The sequence below is a fragment of the Bos taurus genome, chromosome 2 (genome assembly GCF_002263795.3).
Source record: "Bos taurus isolate L1 Dominette 01449 registration number 42190680 breed Hereford chromosome 2, ARS-UCD2.0, whole genome shotgun sequence".
Taxonomy (NCBI): domain Eukaryota; kingdom Metazoa; phylum Chordata; class Mammalia; order Artiodactyla; family Bovidae; genus Bos; species Bos taurus.
This window is the reverse complement of record NC_037329.1, coordinates 61545192-61565900: the sequence shown is the minus strand read 5'-3', so window position 1 is coordinate 61565900 and position 20709 is coordinate 61545192. Positions and strand designations below refer to the sequence as shown.

Genomic DNA, 20709 nt, shown 5'->3' with positions numbered 1-20709 from the left:
TAGGTAAGAAATGAAGGCATCCAGCTGAGAATCTTCTTATTTGCACATCTTTGCCTAAGGGTTTCTGCGTGGTTCCACCTGCTCCATCTGGCCTGCTAACACCTATCTCAGCCTGGCCCTTCTAACTGTACTTGTCCACCTGAATTTGGGGATGTGAACAAGCCAGACTGTCTGGGAAGAGGGCCTCCCAGATGCCCCTTTATCCCCACCCTGCAGTACCTGTACCTCCTGCCCACAGGTCTGTGAAAATCCACTGCTCCTGTCTGCCCTCTGCAGCCCTGACAGAGCCTGGCACATAGTAGATCTAATGTAGATGGTTAACTCCTCACCTGATATGAGGCAGTAGCTGCACTCCAGATGAAGTCCTTGGGGAACTGTCCGTATAGGAACTCATCCTCTTTGGACAGCGGCATGCCATTGTTGGTGATGACCTCTGTGTAGTACCTGGCTGAGGCTCTTGCTGTGCGAGACTTGTTCACGTCATCAAAATCAACATGGTACAGTCCAAACTTGACCGTGTAGCCATTCAGCCACTCAAAGTTGTCCATCAGGGACCAGGCAGCATATCCTCGAAGGTTGACACCATCAAGTCTGTAGGCTGGGGACATTGCACAGAGGGCAGAGGACAGCTTTATACCAGGAGGGTCAGGGCCCAAGAAGCGCAGCCACGTACTGGCTCCTCACTTCAGGCGGTCTTCAACCACCAACTTGTACACACAAGTAATGTGTCCCATAATAGACCATCTTTTTGTTAATACTGATAACCCCATAACAAGTATTAATGGCTGATCTTTGCAAAATCAAATTCTTTTGTTGGACTAAAGGGACATGTCTGAAATTCAAGAGTCTTAGCCCACTTTAGAGGTTATTCCTCTAGGGTACATGGAACCTGAAAGTCAGTGCTAGTCACTCAGTTGTGTCTGACTCTTGGAGACCCCATGAACTGTAGTGCACCAGGCTCCTCTGTCCATGGAATTATCCAAGCAATACTGGATTGGATTGCCATTCCCTTCTCCAGGGGATCTTTGTGACCCAGGGACAGAACCTGGGGCTCCTGCATTGCAGGCAGATTCTTCCCATCTGAGCCACCAGAGAAGCCTGACAAATGGAATCTACCAGAATATAATAAGTTCCTTGTCAGCATAAAGGTGTTTGTTTTGTTCCCTGCTGTGTCCCCAGCACTTAGAATAGTACTTGTCACACACTAGTTGGTCAATAATGAAAATACTCTTGTGGGACTCTGTGTGCACATTTGGGGCGATGATCATTGCTTTTTTTTCAGATTCCAGAGGGATATGTATCCTCAGACAGGGAAAGAGTTAAAGGACCAGGGTATAAAAGAGAGACCTGTTGATGATTTGTACTCCATTCTGCCAAGGCTCCTGACATACGGATGTTGGGAGACTCTAAGGGGAACATGAACCCTCACATACCTTTCAAAGCTTCATTGATATAGGTTTTGTGGTAAAATATCCTGTCGGTGTCTTCCAGTTTGGGGTCTGTCAGCCCCACTCCGTTCTCAGTGATGTAAACGGGGATGTCCCCATACTCTTCCTTGATCCAGTTGAGCAGTCTCCGCATCCCCCAGGCGGCAGCCCTGTTCATGGCTGTGGCAGGCCAGGAAGTGTCCTCCCACTCCAGCAGCTCCTGGTCACTTGTGTAGGAGGGTGGGTTTAACCTGGGTGTCGTGTGTTGCACAATCCTGGAGGAGTAAGTGTTGAGGCAGAACACGTCGGCGGTAGCTGCGATGTACTGCTTCTCCTCCTCCGTGAAGCTGGGCAGGCGGGAGGTGGCCAAGTGCTGCAGTTCACTCCTGTTCCCCACCTTCCACTTCATGGCATCGGGGTAGTCTCCGTTTCGGAAGATGGGGTGGGCAAACCAACCCAAGGAGAACTGCAGCATCCGGTCAGCTGCCTCCACGTCCCTGGGGACCAGCGACTGGGGCTCTGCCCAGTGGGAACTGAGGCTCAAGGAGATGACCCCCTTCTGCTCTTGCCTGTACTTCTCGTCGTACGTGTGATAGACTCTGGCATGAGCTTTGATGATTGCATGGCCAATCCGGTAAGGTCCACTGCCTGAGTCATTCACATTTGGGGGAAATTCCCCTGAGCCATATCCCAACCAGGCCTGGTACGTGGGCTCATTAAAAGTCATCCAGAACTTGACTCTGTCACCAAAGGTCTGGAAGCAGAAGTCTGCATAGCTGTTGAACAAGTCAACCAGTAAAGGATTCTCCCAGCCTCCGATGTCCTGCAGGGCCTGGGGCAGGTCCCAGTGGAACAGGGTCACCATGGGAGAGATGTTGTTTTCCACCAAGCCATTGATCAGCTTGTTGTAATAATCCACACCATGTGCGTTGACAGAAGTGTTTCTCCCAGTTGGGAAAATCCGAGACCAGGAGATGGAGAAGCGATAAGCCTTCACCTTCAATGCTTGGAGCATGTTCAGGTCGGCATCCAGGTGGTTATAGCTGTCACAGGCCACGTCTCCAGTGGCATTGTCTTTCACGTTGCTCCCTGGTGTGTGGGTAAAGTTGTCCCAGATGCTGGGGCCTTTGCCGTCAGCGTCCCAAGCTCCTTCAATCTGATAGGCTGACGAGGACACGCCCCACAGAAAGTCATCGCGGAATGTGCCGTGGTAGAACAGATCTCTCTCAAACTTGGGTTGGTTGGAGAACTTCTCCCAGACCACTTTTGCCTTGGAGGGCACCTCGGATGGAAAAGAGAAGGCTCTGATTTTCCGGGGGACGTTTGCTATGCTGGGTGGTGACTGTCTTTTTACTACCTTGTTGAGGAAACCATTTTTTTCGATCATGCTGGTGAAAAAATAGGCAGATTTCCTGGCAGTCCTTGGCCTGCTGCTGTCATCGAAGTTGACATGGTACAGCCCAAACCTCTGGCTATACCCAGAAGGGCCTTCAAAGCCATCAATGAAGGAGCGAGCGATGTAAGACTGAACAACCACCGAGTCTTCTTTGATAGCTGTGGAGAAAAACAAAATTGGGACTGCTTTAAAGTCTCTGTTTCTGATTGTTCTAAAGTCTCTGCTATTATTTTTCAAATAGAGGTGTTTATTTGGGGTTTCTCAGCACTGCAGCCATGCTCCTTGGAAGAAAAGCTATGACCAAACTACACAGAATATTAAAAAGCAGAGACATTACTTTGCCAACAAGGGTCTGTCTAGTCAAAGCCATGGTTTTTCCAGTAGTCATGTATGGATGTGAGAGTTGGACTATAAAGAAAGTCGAGCAGTGAAGAATTGATGTTTTTGAACTGGGATGTTGGAGAAAACTCTTGAGAGTCCCTTGGACTGCAAGGAGATCAAATCAGTCAATCCTAAAGGAAATCAGTCCTGAATATTCATTGGAAGGACTGATGTTGAAGCTGAAAGTCCAATACTTTGGCCACCTGATGTGAAGAACTGACCCAGAAAAGACCCTGATGCTGGGAAAGATTGAAGGCAGGAGGAGAAGGGGATGACAGAGGATGAGATAGTTGGATGGCATCACTGGCTCAATGGACATGAGTTTGAGCAAGCTTCAGGAGTTGGTGATGGACAGGGAAGCCTGGCATGCTGTAGTCCATGTGGTCACAAAGAGTCGGACACGACTGAGCGACTGGATTGAACTGAGCACTGCAGCCCAGAAGGCATCGATTTAAGAAGCACTTGAACTGTGTTCTGCTATAAAATAGGGGAGACTTGTAAAGGCAAAGCCTGTAAGGTTACATAAATTGTTTATCTAGAATTAGGATTGGAGGGGACTTCCCTGGTGGTCCAGTGGTTAGGACTCCCTGCTCCCAATTCAAGGGGCATGAGTTTGATCCTTGGTCAGAGATCTAAGATCCTGCAAGCCACATGCTGTGAACAACAACAAAAAGATGATGAGGCTTGATGAATGGTTAGGACTCAGATGGGCAGAGCATAGAAGGAACACTGTAGGGACTAAGAATATAAAAGCAAAGACTTAAGGCCTTTAGGGAGAGAGTTAGATGGCTGATATGAATGAAGAGCTGACTATTACTACAAACACTACTTTCTGGCTTCATTTCCATGGGAGACCGTTTTTTGTCCCATAAAACAAAACTCTGAAGACTTAATGAAGTACCACCCATGCTCAATCACCAGCATATCCATGTTCTTACCCTTGAGCACCTCATTGATATACTGGTTGAAATAGTCGACTCTCAGGGAATCATCGATGAGGTCTTCACTCTCCCCTATGGGCATGCCGTTCCCAGCTAGGTAGATTGGAACTTTGCCTTTTGTGTATTCCAAGGATACAAAGTTCAACAGCCTCCTTATGCCCCAGGGCACCACACGAATCCAAGGGGATGCGGTCTGGGGCCATGTGGGGTCCACATGCTGGGAGAAGCCTCCGATGGTATCATAGCTGGGGATGCAGGTATCTCCTCGGGCCTTGCTGATGAGGCGGGAAGTGTAATGGGACAGACCCAGAAAATCAGCAGAGCCTTTCAAGAGCTGTTTCTCTGCCTCGGTGAACTCAGGGAGCTGGGCCACAGGACTGGGGCACTGCTTGTTCATCTGTTGAATCTGGGCCCTCAGGGCAGCCGGGTAGTCCCCATCCACAAAGATGGGGTGTGCAAACCAGCCCAGCATGAAGTGCAGGAAGCGTTCGGCGGCTCTCAGGTCCTCAGGCCTCTCTGGGGACAGGGGTTCTGCCCAGTCTGAGTTCAGCACGATGCCCACACGCCCCTGCTGCTGTGGGCGGTGGTGGCTGTTGTAGTGGTGCCAAGCCCTGGCGTGCGCCTTGAGGACCATGTGGGCCACCTTGTGAGGAAGAAGGAAGGAAATACAGGACTTAGTGACAGCTGCACCACCCACAAGTCAGCAACAAGTCAATGAGAACAATGTTAGCAAGTTAACACCGAGGTGAATGATGGTAGCAAGTTAATAAAAGCAGTAAGACTGACGATGTCAACATCAATATATCAACATTGATGTCAACAATGTCATCAAGTCATCGACAAGTTAACACCTACATCACACTGGCAACAAATCAACAAAACATCATGTCAACAGCACCGAGAAGACTGATGCTAACAATGTAAAGGAGGCTGGGCCATGGACAATGTTGACAACACCACCGTGCCAGCAACATCAGCAACATGGACAATAGCCTCACAGGCCAACAGCAACGACGTCCACAAGTGTTGACAAGCAGTCAACACCACCGTCAGATCATCAGCAATAGCACCGCAACCACACTGACAAGGGTTAATGGCTTCTCTCGTGTGATCCTCACTTGTTTGACAAGTGCTAATACTATTTCTACAACACAGGTGAGGAACGCAGATCCAGACAAGGGGTAGACGCAGGCCGTCCCGCCTCGGGCTTGTACCGTCACTCACAGTGCTGTGCGGCCTCTGTGCTCAGTAAGGGCTTAGGGACTAGCGAGCCGACAACTAGTTGGAAGTGGGGACCATTTTAGTTAACACAAAGGAGGGGGAAAGTCTTTCTAGCCTGCCTGATCTCCTTTCTACTTAATGAAACCTAGGAAGAGAAACCACCACCAGGACCTGTTCGTAAACTCAACTCATGGTCTTACAAAAGTCAGCATGGTTCCTTGGTGGAGTGCCATGAGAAACTGGGCAAAGGAGGGGTGTGTGGAGCATAACAAGTCTACATTTAAATCGACTCTGTCACATGCTCAGGAAACTCAAACCATCTTCTCTCTCGACTTCAGCTTGGTCTGCAGGAAGTGGGTCATTCTGGATCCTCCCTGAAGGACTCAGGGCAGCTGTGTGAGCAGAGCACAGAGCAGAGACTGGGGTGCAGGAAGGGGTTTGTTATTACTGAGCGCCTCTTCTTTTCGTCATGTGAAGAGGATGACACCTGTGTTTGAAGAATGTTATACCAAAACATGGCTCTATGAAGAGGAGCTCCTGACTGCTTCTAGTGTACCAAATATTAGTCCTTAACTGGGCCCAGACCTCCAGCAGCAAACTGTGCTCCTTTCTTAAAAGCAGGAATGCTTCCCTTCTAAGCTTGCTGGTGTCAGGGCAAAACATGGGAACAACCGAAATGTCCATTGACAGAGGAATGAATAAACAAGATGTGGCACATATATACACTGGGATACTACTCAGCCATGAAAAATGAAATAACCCCATCTGCAGCAACATGGATGCAACCAAAAATCACCATACCAAGCGAAATACATCAGAAAGAGAAAGACAAGCAGCATATGATATTATATGGGGAATCTAAATACGGCAGAAATGAACCTGTCTACAAAACAGAAACAGACTCACAGACGTAGGGAATTGACTTGTGGTTGCCAAGGGGGAAACGGGGAGGGAGAGGGATGGAGTTTGGGGTTGGTAGACACTAACTATCATATATGGGATAGATAAACACCATATATAATAGTATATACAGTATATACTATACTGCTGTATAGTACAGGGAATTATATCCAATCTCCTGGGGTAAATCATAATGAAAAATAATATTTAAAAAGGTATATATGTATATAACTGAGCTGCTCTGATATACAGCAGAGATTGGCACAACACTGTAAATTAACTACACTTCATTAAAAACAACAAAACAACAACAAAAAAACCACAGGTACGAAGCCGAGGGTACACTACACTGTGAGTGCAAGGAAACTGTGACTGGAATGAAATACTGGTAAGATGATGAGAGAGATGAAATTTTTCCTTACTGGTATCATAATGTTTTATAAATAAAAGGAAGAATCGAGAGAGAAAAGTGAGGTGGACTTTCTCATCAAAGTCTCTATAGGAAAATCTCAGGAGACATAGCTGTAGGGATAAGAAGCCTAAGGAGAAAAGGTTGGGATGAGCTTCACAATAAAAACACAGAAAGGTCCAAACCTTCTGCTTTCAGTAGAGTTCTCTTTCTCCGTGGGTGTGGTGAACAAGAGCAGAAGGGAAGCCTTGACTTCAGTGCTATGTTCCGGCATTATACTGAGTCGCTTACTCACAGAGCTCACTCTGTGCATATTTTGAATTGCTCTCTAATTTTCTGATGTGTGTTAGTATCATTTCCCCACCAAAGGTTTTAATGTCTTGGTGACACTTATCTAGCCTGGGGCACAATGAATACTCCTGTCTCAGAGCAGTTTGTGCGTGTTAGTCACTCAGTCATGTCCTGCTCTTTGTGACCCCACGGACTGTAGGCCGCCAGGCTCCTCTGTCCATGGACTTCTCCAGGCAAGAATACTGGAGTGGGTTGCCATGCCCTTTTCCAGGTGATCTTCCTGATCCAGGGATTGAACTTGTGTCTCCCTTATTGCAGGCAGATTCTTTACCATATGAGCCACCAGGGAAGCCCATTTCAGAACAGAACCCAAAGTGTGGCAGGGGAAAGCCAGACTAATGTGCTTATCCTGAAGAATGTTGCCAGGGAAGCTAGTAGATTTTCTGGGAGATTAAAAAAAAAAAAAAAAAAGGAAGACGATGCTTGGGACCCATATGAAGGTATTTAAAATTTTGTCTCCAGGGACTTCCCTGGTTAAGACTCTGCACCTCTACTGAAAGGGGCATTGGTTCAATCCCTGATTGGGGAACTAAGATCCCACATGCCACATGTGGCCAAAAAAAAGAAAAAATATATATTTTGTTTTCAAGATATACATCCCCTTCTTGTTGAAGTGATACTCTGATTGCCCCCTGGAAAGATCACCTTCCTCCGTCTCCACCTCCCCATCTCTCAGCCAGTACTGAGGGGTAGAGCTGGGATCTGCACTGAGCTTCACAGCCCCCTAGCCTAGACCCAGTGACTGGTTCAGTGATGAGCATGTGACCCACACGGAGACCATGAGCACAGGAGACCTCTGCCAGAACAGTGATAAGCAATCTTTCCTGTTTTCTACTTATGTTGAAATATCAGAGAAGGATTGCAGCCATCTGGCTACCGGGAAGCCCAAGAATAAAGCCAATGAGGGGAACAAGAGAAAAAGAAAAACTGAGTCCTGGTAACGTCATCAGTAGTCCAAACAACTCTACTCTGATCAGCTAAAACTAGGACTTTCTAGTTTCCTGAACTCAGAAATTCCCTCCTTGCTTTAAAGTCAGTTTAGGTTGGGTTTTCTGTCACTTGCAGTTAAGTCCTGGCTGACATGGAACACTTGCTTTGGAGTCAAGTAGATTTGGGCTCAAAATGTTGGCTTTACACTGCTAACCCACTAGCAATGTCATCACAACCAAATTGCTTCTCCTCCTGAACCCCAATTCCCTCGTCCATCAGAGCTGTTCTGAGGATGCAGTAACAATGTTTAAAGCACCAGAACAGCGTTTGGTACTTTTAACAATTTTAACAGCTCCTTCCCTCCCTCCAATTTCCTCTAAAGAAGAAAAAGGAAAGACTTGCTGATGGGAAGGTGAAAGAGTGTTTTTCCAACCAAGTGCCCTTCTTCTTCCAACAAGTAGGCACTGCAAGGATGGGAAGTACCTTAAAAGAGGCCACCCCTGGGTCGGAGATGCCCGGTGCGTGCTGGCCGGTGCCGTAGCCCGCGTAGCTCATCACCCACGGCTCGTGGAAGGTCACCCATAGCTTCACACGGTCCCCAAACGTGGAGAAGCAGAAGGCTGCATAGTCCAGGAAGGCGTCCACCACATCTTCACTCTGCCACCCACCGCGATCCTGCAGGGCCTGGGGCAGGTCCCAGTGGAACAGGGTGGCCATGGGCTCGATGTGCGAGTCCAGCAGGCTGTCAATCAGTTTGTTGTAGTAGGCAACACCCCGGGGGTTGGGGTTACGCCCCTGCCCAGTGGGGAAGATGCGGGACCAGGAGATGGAGAACTTGTAGACCTGGGCCTGGAGGCCACGGAGCAGGGCAACGTCAGTGTCTGCCTTGTGGTAACTGTCGCTGGCCACCTCTGGCGTTGCTTGGCCCTTGTTGGTGTTCTGGTGCCCAACTCTGTCCCAGATGCTCGGCCCTCTTCCATCCTCGGCCCAGCCTCCTTCCACGTTAAAAGCTCCCGTGGAGACACCCCAGAGGAAGCCTTCAGGAAAAACATCCTGCAGGAAAGCATCCCGTTCTGCCTTGGACTGGTTGGCAAACGCTTCCCAGACCCTCTGATAGGCTGAGCGGGGCGACCAGGCGTATACTGCTGTGTCTGGGCCCAGCTGCGGGGCAGTCTGGAGGGTCAGGCTGTCACTCAGAGAACAAGACCAGCTGAGGGAATGAAGTGACATGAAGGGACATAATAAGTAATGACTCTAATTTATAGGTGACCTGAGACTGATGTAAAGTAAAGATTCCAATAACACTGACTCCAAGTGATGGGCAGGAAGTGACTGGGAGATGGGAAATTATTATTATTACCCCTTCTTAGGCAAGTTAGGATGAGATGGTTGGATGGCATCACCTACTCAGTGGGCATGAGTTTGAGTAAACTCCGGGAGTTGGTGATGGACAGGGAGGCCTGGCATGCTGCAGTCCATGGGGTCACAAAGAGTTGGACATGACTGAGTGAACTGAACTTAGGCAAGTTATCACTACTCCTGCATGACTGAAAATACTGTGCTAATGCTACTAGTCTCTGTATTAGAACACCCTTGAATACCGTCTTCAGTTCTGATGAAATTTTTCTTCTTATAATGTATATTTATAAAACACAACTAAAGATAATGACTTCAGTTATTGAGTCTTTTGATTCTGTATTGGCCACTGTGATAAAAATGTATGTACATTAATTACCTCATTTAAATTTCAAAATAAGTGTATGAGGTAGGCACATTATTTATCTTCTTCCTACAGAGAAGGAAACTGAGACTTAAAGAAGTGAGTAATTTCTGGGCATCAGGGGTCAGCAGCTATTTACCAGCTGGTACAGAAATATTTCAGTAATTGAACTACCAGTACAGCTCTACTGATGGGTACCACTTAAATATCAGCCCCAGCTACAACCTCCTTTCTTGTTCATGTTGCCTGGGTTATGGTCATAATGGCAGGAGCTCAAGCATCCATCTAGGACCATGAGGTAGAAGTTTTGATAAGGGTGAGAAAACAACAAGAGAGGAGCCTGGACTTCTGATGATTTTACCCACTCTATAGACTGTCCATCTCTGGGCTTCATTTATGTCAATAAACTTTTATCTTTTTTTAAAATGAGAACTCCTTGATTAGACAGCTTGCGAATTATAGAGCTCAGAGTCTGTGCTTTTACCACATATCACTATATATATGCGTAGATGTGTGGACATTATATGCATATTTGTGTTATGTTTTATGAACATAAATATTTATTCAGAAATAAATATATCTGAAATAAACATAGCTGAAATAAAACATAACATGAAATGCTATTTGGGGGGCTTCCCTGGTGGCTCAGTGGTAAAGAATCCACCTGCTAATGCAGAAGACATGAGTTTGATCCCTGGTTCAGGGAGATCCCACATGCCTCAGAGCAACTAGGCCTGTGCACCACAGCTACTGAGTCTGTACTCTAGAGCCTGGGAGCCGCAACTATCGAGCACTTGTGCAGCAACTACTGAAGCCTGAGCGCCCTAGAGCCCATGTTCTGCAACAAGAGAAGCCACTGCAATGAGAAGCCTGCACGCTGCAATGAAAAGTAGCAGCACCCCATCGCTCCCGCTCTCTTCAACTAGAGAAAAGCCCATGCAGCAATGAAAACCCAGCTGAGTCAAAAATAAATAAAATTATTTTTAAAGAGCTATTTTCATACACAACAAAGTCTGATATATTCTGTTTAATTCTAGTCTGTTTTCCTTCTCTCTCCCTCCTCCCTCCCTCCCTCCCTCCCTCCCTCCTTGAGTCCTGTCGTTTGGGCTGGAGACCAGTGCCTGAGAACATGCAGCAGTTTCACCAGCAGAGGGCAGCCTTGAGGAAGCTTTGGTAGAGGTGGGTGTGTTCAGCCCGGAGGAGAGAACACACATGGGGAGAGGCAGTGAAGGACAAGAGCAACTCCCTGTCCTAGGGCTCTCGTGTGGAGAGGGGCTGGCATTTTACAAGCCTGGCCCAGAGCGCAGAACTGGTACAGGGACCCTGCAGAAAGATCTCTCCCATGGACTGGGGCCTGAGCCTTACAAATTTGTGTGTGTTAAATCCCTTCAGTCATGTCCAACTCTGTGTGACCCTATGGACTGTAGCCCACTAGGCTCCTCTGTCCATGGGGTTCTCCAGGCAAGAATACTGGAGTGGGTTGCCATGCCCTTCTCCAGGGTTCAAACTTAAGCTCCTTCTGTGTTATGAAGCATCAACTCTGCATTTGGTAGAAAAGTGGTGACGGGAAATGATGGCCTATAGCTGTGGATTATCCAAAACAGATGCATGAGTCTGAGCACACCAGGGACACGGAGGGGTGCCCACTCAGCTCTTCCGACCCAACCCTTCTGATCATGATTGTCCTGGCTTGGGTGAAAAGAGGTTTTCAAGAAATAAACTCCACCTGGATAAAACAGAACTTGCCATACAGGCCTTGAAGCCTAGGTTTGCCTCAGTTGGGTAGAGATTTAGCTCAAGAAGTCCGTATGCCCAGCCTTCCAGGTGTCCCTCCTTCAGCTGTCCCTCACCTTCTACTCTAACCCCTCAGAGCATCCCGGTAATGCTCTCATCCTCTCCTCTGGGGAGCAGTGCTGTATCTCCTGCCACACTCTCTGCTAGAGTCACTGGTGCGCCTGTCTCATTTCTGAGTCTAAAACACTCCAATGAGAAAATGATGTCTGTCCTCCCAAAACCCCCTTCCACCTGCCCCACACCTGCAGGTTCTCCATAAACACTCACCCACTCACATGTTATCCAACATTGGACCTTCCCTTCAGGGGAAGTAGCGAGAGATCAAGGTGTTAGAAAGAGAACCCTGGAACTGATGTCTCATGTCACCTTGTGATTTTATAAGCACTGCTTTCTCAGACTGCCCCTTTTATTATGACCTCTTCAGTTTTATTTTCCAAAAAACAGCCCAGCACTCCTCAGCTGATTCCAAATATAAACGGAGAGCAGTTCTGACCTGCTTGCTCATGCAGTATAACTGCAATATACTTCTCACACTCTGAGCACAAAGCCTGACATGTCGCTGCTTAGGGTCTGGTGATGTGAACTGCTGATTTGAAGTGAGTTGAGAGGACTGAACAGTAGAGGGAGACATGGCTGAGGACAGCCAAGTGCTGGGAGAAAAAAAGGTACAAAGAGGTAACGCACTGAAGCTTATGATCTTGGACAGAGCTACGCTAGAAATGTCTGCAGCGAGCTTTGGCTGAAGGTCTGGGAAGCTAATGGTTGCCCCTAGTCCTTCCTTGACACAGGGTATGAGACATTCCATTGTGCAACATACTCCTGTGGAGTGCTGAGGGTTCTGGGAAACTCCCTGCACTGGCTTCCACACCAAGATTTCTCACTCGAGAAATGCATTGGAATGTAAGTGCATGCACGAGTGGGTGCCAAGTCCCTTCAGTCATGTCCAACTCTTTGCAACCCAATGGACTGTAACCCACCAGGTTCTTCTGTCCATGGGATTCTCCAGACAAGAATGCTGGAGTGGGTTGCCATGCCTTTCTCCAGGTAAGTGCAGGAGACTAACATAATTATGGAGATAATTGCAGATCTGCTCTAATTTTTTTTTAGTATGTGTCTTACCAATTTTGTACTTCATGTGCTAAGAAATTATTTGCAATCCCACAATATTTTAAAACATTTGTCCTGAGAAACCATTGAATTAGGCTTCTGCCCGGTGCACGGCTGACTTTCCCATTTATGCTGTCTCCTTGCAGGTAATAGGCTTCAAATTTCATGAGAGAAAATGGTGCAGAGAACTCACTTTACTCAGACCACATAACTTCAGGGATGGGCAGGTCTATCGTTAACCCAGCCTGCTCTTCATCATCTAACAATGCCTCCAAAAAGATCTAAACTAGAAGGCAGGGCTTCAAACACCAGCTCTGTTAGTTGTGTGCTCTTGGTGAACTAGAGGAGGCTGAATGATTGGTGAGAATGTCAGAACTGCATGGGGCCCAGAGACACTGCTCCCAGCCTTCCCCTGAGTCTCCATCTTTCATGTCCAGAATGGCCGCAGAGGACTCACTAATCCAAAGGCACATGATAACAGTCCCGTGAGTTTACACAGGTGAAGAACAGCAGAGCATTCTGCAAACATCAGTTACTGATAGTTCAACAGGAAATCTAACATTACCTTTTCTTGGAACTCGATGAACAGCTCAGGAATGTACTAATATCAAACCCAATGACGAGCATTTGGTCTTCATTTATGGCTGAAAGAGAAGAAGTTTAATTCACTCCACCTGAAGCCCACCCAGCTATGCATGACTGCCATCAACAGTTCTCCTCACTCATATACCACAGCCAAACTCCAAGCAATGGTTCCAAGCCCCTCTGGAAAATTCCAAGGCCATGATTTAAGGAGGTCACATGTGATTTTTTTTCCTACTAAGAACAGCAGTTCTCAAACTTCCATGTGCATCGGCATCACCTGTGGAGCCTGTTCAATGCAGATTGCTGGGCCCAACTCCCAGGTTTCTGCTAGGAGCTTTCTGATCTGAGGTGGGCTCTGGAATGTGAATATCTAACAAGTTTCCAGTGATGCTGATGCTGCTTTTCTAGAGACCAAATGCAGAGCACAACTGACTCAGAAGACCTCAAACATTAGGAGAGGGTGGAATCTTTTTTGCAAGAAGCACCCCACTCCAGTACTCTTGCCTGGAAAATCCCATGGACAGAGGAGCCTGGTGGGCTGCAGTCCATGGGGTCGCAAAGAGTCGGACACAACTGAGCACCTTCACTTTCACTTTTCACTTTCATGCACTGGAGAAGGAAATGGCAACCCACTCCAGTGTTCTTGCCTGGAGAATCCCAGGGACAGGGGAGCCTGGTGGGCTGCCGTCTATGGGGTCGCACAGAGTCGGACACGACTGAAGTGACTTAGCAGCAGCAGCAGCATAAACATAAGATTGCCTATTTCAACCATTTAGAAAGGGATGGGATTTAAGAACAGGAAATCATTACTCCAAAGTGAGTTAGGGCGAGAGTTATGTGGCATTCATAGATGTGGTTCATGAAGTCTGTGAAGCCAGCTCAGCACTGGTTACAAGTGGTAAAAAGGGCACGACCAACATCTCCCATATTCTGACCTTACAGGGAGACTGAACTGGATATCAGGCACCCAGGGGCCTGCCCCTGGCCCCTTCTGGCAGAGTGTCTAGTGGTCCTCAGCCCCTGGTGCCTTAATGGACACTGCTTTCCCTTGACCAGACTGGACCAGGACAATCTTCTTCTGAATAATCATTTAAAAATTTTTTATCAAATGTAATGTTAACCTTTTTTATATGCTGTACAGCATGCAGGATCCTAGTTCCCTGACCAGGGATCGAACCTGCAGCCCCAGCATTGGAAGCATGGAGTCTTAACCACTGGACCACCAAGGGAAGTCCCAGGAGAAGTCTTCTGATGCATGGCCCACCCATCAGATTCACTCTCAAGAATTTGAAATAAGAGACATTTTGGAGATGGTCCATGAGTTGTGGGGTCCTGTAACTGAAGATGCTGATCAAGCAATGGGGAAATGAACAAAAGTAAAAGTGTCTGGGGTGGGCAGAGAGCAGTCCTGCAAAGGGGGGCACAGATGAGAGACCCTGGAGGGAGGAGCAGTTGAAACAGACAGATGGGCACAGGGCTGTTGCCATGCTTACACCTGACATCTCTGGCCCGATGGTCTTTATCTCCATGAGACCCTGGCATCCTTCACGTGCTGTACAGAGCTTCTCTTCTTTCTTGGGTCAGTGGGAACTAAGTGACCAACAGTAAGAAGGCAAGGACTCTACACGCATCTAGGGCAGGCTCTCAGACCATACCTTCTTCTTCTTCTCCTGTTGGAACCCCAGACTCTCAAGATTGCTACCCTACAAGCCAACGTGCCAAACGTCACTGCAAACCTCTCCGATGATGGCCCACTCACCTTTGAGCAGGCTGAAGAGCAGATGGGCTACGTTGTTCCTGGTGGAGAGGCAGTTCTGGAGTTTCAGGCTGAAGACGAAAACTTTCACTTTTGGTTCAGTGGTCTGAAAATGATATAGGCCAGCAAGGGAACCGAAGTTGCTGAGAGTTGTTAGTTAACAGGGACAGGTGTTCAAGATGTGAAGCCACAACACTCAGTGTGGTTTTGGAAATGACCTCTAGCCGTGTCAGTTAATAAAGGGAGCTGACTCTAGACTCGAGGGAGGAAAAAACTACACTTTTCTATAACAGAGGCCATTCTCTATACAGACCCCCACCAAAGACATAGGTTCATCTATCCTATCACCTCAGGCCACAAGGAACCTCCTAGAACTAGTCTCTGTATTAGGACCAGGAACAAGGTCATCTGCCCATGTCAGCGGCCTGAGCTACTACAAGAAGCTCCATCAGGAGCTGCCGTCATGATGTTTATAATGTCGAGGCTTTGCTTCAGAGCAATCTGGCTTGGGGAGGGGCGAGGCAGGGTATAAAGGAAACAAGATCAACCCCGAGTCGACAGCCTCTGAACCTGGAGATGGCTTCATTGTGTTTTTCTTTCTACCATTGGATATGTCTGACATTTTCCATAAAGAAATTGAAAAGAAACTATCTCCATTAAAATTGGAGCAGGTGTCATTTTTCTCCCATTTCTAGCCATTTCAGTATCAAAAGGAACATCTTTGGGCTGACAAGTTGTTTGACCTCATTTTAAGTTACTTTTTCTTGGGTTTGGTCATTTTTCCCACACTATCTTCCCCTCCTCTGAATAGTTAACAGCCACTGAGAAATACCAACAGCAACTACTCAAACAGGAGGCTGGCAGGTTCTTTATTTTCTCAGAGCCACCAGTAACAATGAGGTGACTTAAGCTCTGAGAAACAGATTAACTTGCTCAGAACCAGTTAGTGGGGCTGTGGCTCACATAGCTGTGTTCCTCCCCTGTGCCGGGTCAATGTGGTAAAGTCAAATTACTAAGGGAATAAAGGGTTTTCTCCTTCCTGAAAGACCCATGCACAGTAGGGTGGCCTGTGATGTCACAGGGCTGGAGAGCTGGAGGAGCCGTCTGCTGAGTGAGGAATTCCCTGGTGAGCAGGGTTTCTTCTGAGAAGGGAATGCAGGACCTCCACACACAGCTCTTGCAGCACTCAGAACCTGTGGACATGCGATGGGTCCCCGGGCCCTAAGACACCTGTGTGCTGGCAGGGAGCAGCAGCTAAGGCTCAGAGAGGGGCGTACAGGTTCTTTGGGGGGAGTAGACAGTGAGGGTTGGCTTGTTAAGGCAAATATTTCCATGACCACATCTACGAAATGTCTTTTTCAATCTCAGAATGAACACTGGAATTCTGATTCTCAATAGCTTTCTACATGAGAGAGCAGAGGATCCAGGTAAATACTTACCTTAAAAAGCCAACTCTCTCTATCCTTTCCAGGGAAGACTATCTAACCTCCAGAGGTTCTCTATGGAAATTTCCTCAGACAAGACTACATGTATGAAAGAAAGTGAAAGTGAAGTCGCTCAGTCATGTCTGACTTTTCGCGACCCCATGGACTGTAGCCTACCACACTCCTCCGTCCATGGGATTTTCCAGGCAAGAGTACTGGAGTGGGTTGCCATTGCCTTCTCCAGAGGATCTTCCCAACCCGGGGATTGAACCTGGGTCTCCTGCATTGTAGGTAGATGCTTTACCATCTGACCACCAGGGAAGTCTGCCTGTATATGGATTCTTTTTTTGGTGGGGGGGCTGTGCTGCAAGGCTTGTGGGAACTTTGTTCCTTAACTAGGGATTGAACTCAGGCCTTTGGCAGAGATGAAAGCATGGAGTCCTAACCACTGGACCACCAGTTTATGCATCAGCTGAAGCATTAAATGACTAGTATGCTCTCAGGAACCTTTGCCATTCATCATCAATATGGAAAATAGCTTAAGTTACCTGCAGTTCACTCAACGTCTGTGGTAAATCTGCCTCACTGTGGCATTCATAAGATAAATCAAGAGAGATGAAGTCAACTGCATCCTGGAAATAAGCAAACAGAATCTTTAGAACATAAGCAATTTCAAGATGAAGAACTAGCTCAGAACTATTTTTTTTGTTTCTCTCGTTACTAAATGGAATACTCCAAAGCAGGATTTTCCAAGGAAAAAGCAGGATGAGGAAAAGCTGGGGACGAGGTGAGAATGTGTATGGGGTTTGCCTCTGTGTTGTGAGGAATGCATCATGTATGCACTCAGCAAAGTGCTTGGCACACAGGAAGGGCTCAATAAATGTGTACAATGGAATGAGTGAGTGAGTGAATAAAAGAAGTACTGCGGGCCAGAAAGGGTGGGTTTCCACCGAGTGAGTGAACTCTAAGAAAAGGGGTCAAAGGCCAGAGCTGCCCTGGGTGGCACCCTTCTCATGGCCCTTCCACTCTGCAGGACAGAGGCAATGGAGATTCAGCCACTCACGGTCCACTTAGTAATCTCTGCAGACCCTACCGGAGCTTGGAGTTTTAATTGTAGGCTATCGTCACTGGCTACTTTCAAACCACAGCTTAAAGTCCACTCCCGTTGGCCCTAGCCTGGCCCATACTATAATCCAGGAACAGAGCTCTCATGGTCTGTGGACACTCCTATTTGTGCTCCAGTTAAGGACATACATCTCCACCCTGTCTCTGTCTGCACATACTTTAAGAACTACAGATCCAGAGTCTCCACCCTTTTCAGCGAGCCATTTCTCTCCTGGCCACGACCAGATTGTTGCCTGTGCTCCCCCCTTGTCCTCCCTTGGGACAGAGACCGTGGGTGATGGCATCTGGGAACAACCCAGTGCACTTGACCTTAGATAACTGACTCTCCACTGCTCCCTGTGGTTTTCCCAATCAAGTTGTTGCCATGTTTGCTCAACAGTCCACAGGCTTGCTCCCCACTGGCAAGCTCCACTGGAACATTCTTGGCCCTCTCAGCCCTTGCTTTGTCTACCAGCCCCAGGCAGCATGTGATCATAGACTTCAAACTCTTGAAAGTCACTGTGCTGGGTTTAAAGACGAGTAGGAGCCACAGAAACTTACAACTTGATAGAGTTAGTAAATGTACTGACCACATGAAGAACAGGCAGAAAGTTCTAAGTGATATAAGAAAAGTCCACACCTCAAATCTTGGTGGGGATTAGACTCACCTGGGAATGTGGGAAGGCTATGAAAGCCCAGGGCGTCCCTCCACACTAAGTTTTGTACTTTAGTAGCTCTCCAGGTCGGAGAAGGCAATGGCACCCCACTCCAGTACTCTTGCCTGGAAAATCCCATGGACGGAGGAGCTTGGTAGGCTGCAGTCCATGGGGTCGCAAAGAGTTGGACACGACTGAATGACTTCCCTTTCACTTCTCACTTTCATGCTTTGGAGAAGGAAATGGCAATCCTCTCCACTGTTCTTTCCTGGAGAATCCCAGGGACAGGGGAGCCTGGTGGGCTGCTGTCTATGGGTCGCACAGAGTTGAACACAACTGAAGCGACTTAGCAGCAGTAGCAGCAGCAGCAACTCTCCAGGTGATTCTGATACCAAAATTTGAGAACTGCTGATCTAACAAATGGCTAAAATATTCCAAGCAGGGAGAGACCACATCAGGTTTAGTGGGGAAGTATTATTAACAGAAGCCTCTTTATGGTGGGCACATTGACACTGATGTTAATAATGGGTAGAATTTTATTGGAAGAGATTTGAGGAAGGGAAGGAGGATAAGACTTCGGGTAGCGAATGCCGCAGGGCTGGTGGAGTGACAGCATGCACACCGGGGAAAAGGCGAGGGCAGAGAGCCGGCAAGAGGGCCCTGGTGAGCCGCATTCTGGAAGGCTCTGAGGACCTTCACCGTTTCAGGGGAACGTAGCTTCTCAGCAGGGAATTCAGCAAAAGATGTATTGCAGGGGGGAAATGGGGGCAGAGAGACCAGTTCAAAGACTACTTCTTGACAAGCATTTTCTGATCAGCACTTTGGTCTCCTGAGCTCATAACTGATAGCAGTTATCGCCCCTTATAAAAGAATTTAGATATTCTGGTTTTCTGGTCATACTATCAGTCTTGGGCCTGGTCATTTCAGGACCTTATCATGTCTGGTTTTTAAACCCCTGAGCTTGTAAATCTGAAGTTGGACCTTGGCACATGGGGCCTCCATCGCAGCACAGACACGGTGCAGCAACTACAGGAATCAGTTGTTTTCTCAGAGGGTTTTCCACGCTGCCCAGCAGTCAACGTTACAAGGGCCAAGGCTGTTAAATTCTCAAATGTTTTAACGTTTATTATTAAAATTATAGTTAAAAGTTGTTTTTAGAGGAGGTAGAAAACAGGATGGGCACTCTAGGGACCACATTATTAATGTTATTTAAAAAAAAAACCTCTTACACTAGTGTCTGTTTTGCTAAAAAAACAAACAAATGAAAAATACAAAACTGACCTCTCTTTTGATAAGCTCTTTTTAAGAAGGAGCAAGACCAGAGGCATTTGACGTCTTTGTGTAGGCAAAAGCTGACACTTGACCAAGTGAAAGCTGGGGCTACAACAAATAAGATTTTGTTTTAAAGTAATTATAAATCTAGAGAATGCATAACACTCAGAAGAGGCATTTGTAAGAATGTCAAGCAAACCATTATATGTAGGATGGATAAACAACAAGGTCCTTCTGTATAGCAGAGGGAACTATATTTAATATCCTGTGATAAACCATAATGGAAAAGAATGTGACAAAGAATGTATATGTATATAAAATATATATAACTGAATCATTTTGCTGTACAGTAGAAATTAACACAGCATTGTAGGTTAAATACATGTCAATAAGATAAATTTAAAAAGAAAGGATGTCAAGTCGACAAAAATTTCTATTGTTTTTTTAAAACTAAACTTGCAACTTTTCTCAGAAGTTACAGATTCTATTTCTTTGGGCTGTCATTACCTTGACAAGTGTAGACATAGATGGTTCTAGCAGGAGCTTGGAGAGCATCTCAGCTCGCAGGACCACAGAGAGTTTTCCACCTGAAACCAACCAGATGAGGGGATGTAGGTGAGAGAGGAAGGAGGCTGTGACCCCAGAAGCCACTGGTGAACTCGTTTTCTGTTGGCCTTTCTAGTCCACATTCACCAACTTTAAAAAAGATTTCTGCAGAAATCACTCACATGATTTTACTCAAGCTGAAAGACTTTAGAAAACAAGGTAGCTTTTAAAGAAATGTCCCTTTAGAGACTGTTTCATATAAATCAGAACAGTGACGTGCAGGACACTTGTAAAATCTTTTGCAAGAATCAAAACAGTTCCTTTCCCTAACCCCACACAACGTAAAAGGCAGATGGAGAGAGCTGCGTCTCAGTTCCTAATAAACCTTGGCCTCTGCGTGCTTTACAAGCGCTCCAGGTGATTCCGACACCTGCTAAAGCTTGGGAACTGTTGGTCTAAACAACAGTTTAGACTTCCAAGTGGAGAGACTTTGGAGAGGTAGGGTGCTCTCAGGGGACTGCTGTTACCTGTCCTTATTCACTGTGCCAAGTCCATCCAACCCTTACTGTGCATTGAGGAGAATATGAAGGAAACATAGACCAGTGCAGCTTGAACCCTCTCGCTTTGACATTTGATCACCTAACAGTGGTGTTGAAGCTTACGTACATCAGAATCACCTGTCCTTCTTGTCAGCCGACTGGGGTGGACCCAGGAATGAGAGCCTTTTAACAAGCTTCCTGGGTGCTTCAGATACAGTGGTGCTCAGACCAGTTTGAAACACGCTGCTGT

At 47.0% G+C, this 20709-nt stretch overlaps 1 protein-coding gene across 1 annotated transcript in view; it reads right to left on the bottom strand.

Moving 5' to 3' along the window:
• Positions 1-20709, bottom strand: part of LCT (lactase) — a 48814-nt gene that overhangs the window by 17939 nt on the left and 10166 nt on the right. The window contains exons 2-9 of the mRNA NM_001205787.2: positions 19882-19961; positions 16891-16974; positions 14922-15024; positions 13143-13221; positions 8440-9166; positions 4143-4788; positions 1434-2981; positions 330-598 (exon numbers count right to left, since the gene is read on the bottom strand). Coding sequence (NP_001192716.2) covers positions 330-598; positions 1434-2981; positions 4143-4788; positions 8440-9166; positions 13143-13221; positions 14922-15024; positions 16891-16974; positions 19882-19961 — 3536 coding nt within the window. The remainder of the gene's footprint in view (positions 1-329; positions 599-1433; positions 2982-4142; positions 4789-8439; positions 9167-13142; positions 13222-14921; positions 15025-16890; positions 16975-19881; positions 19962-20709) is intronic.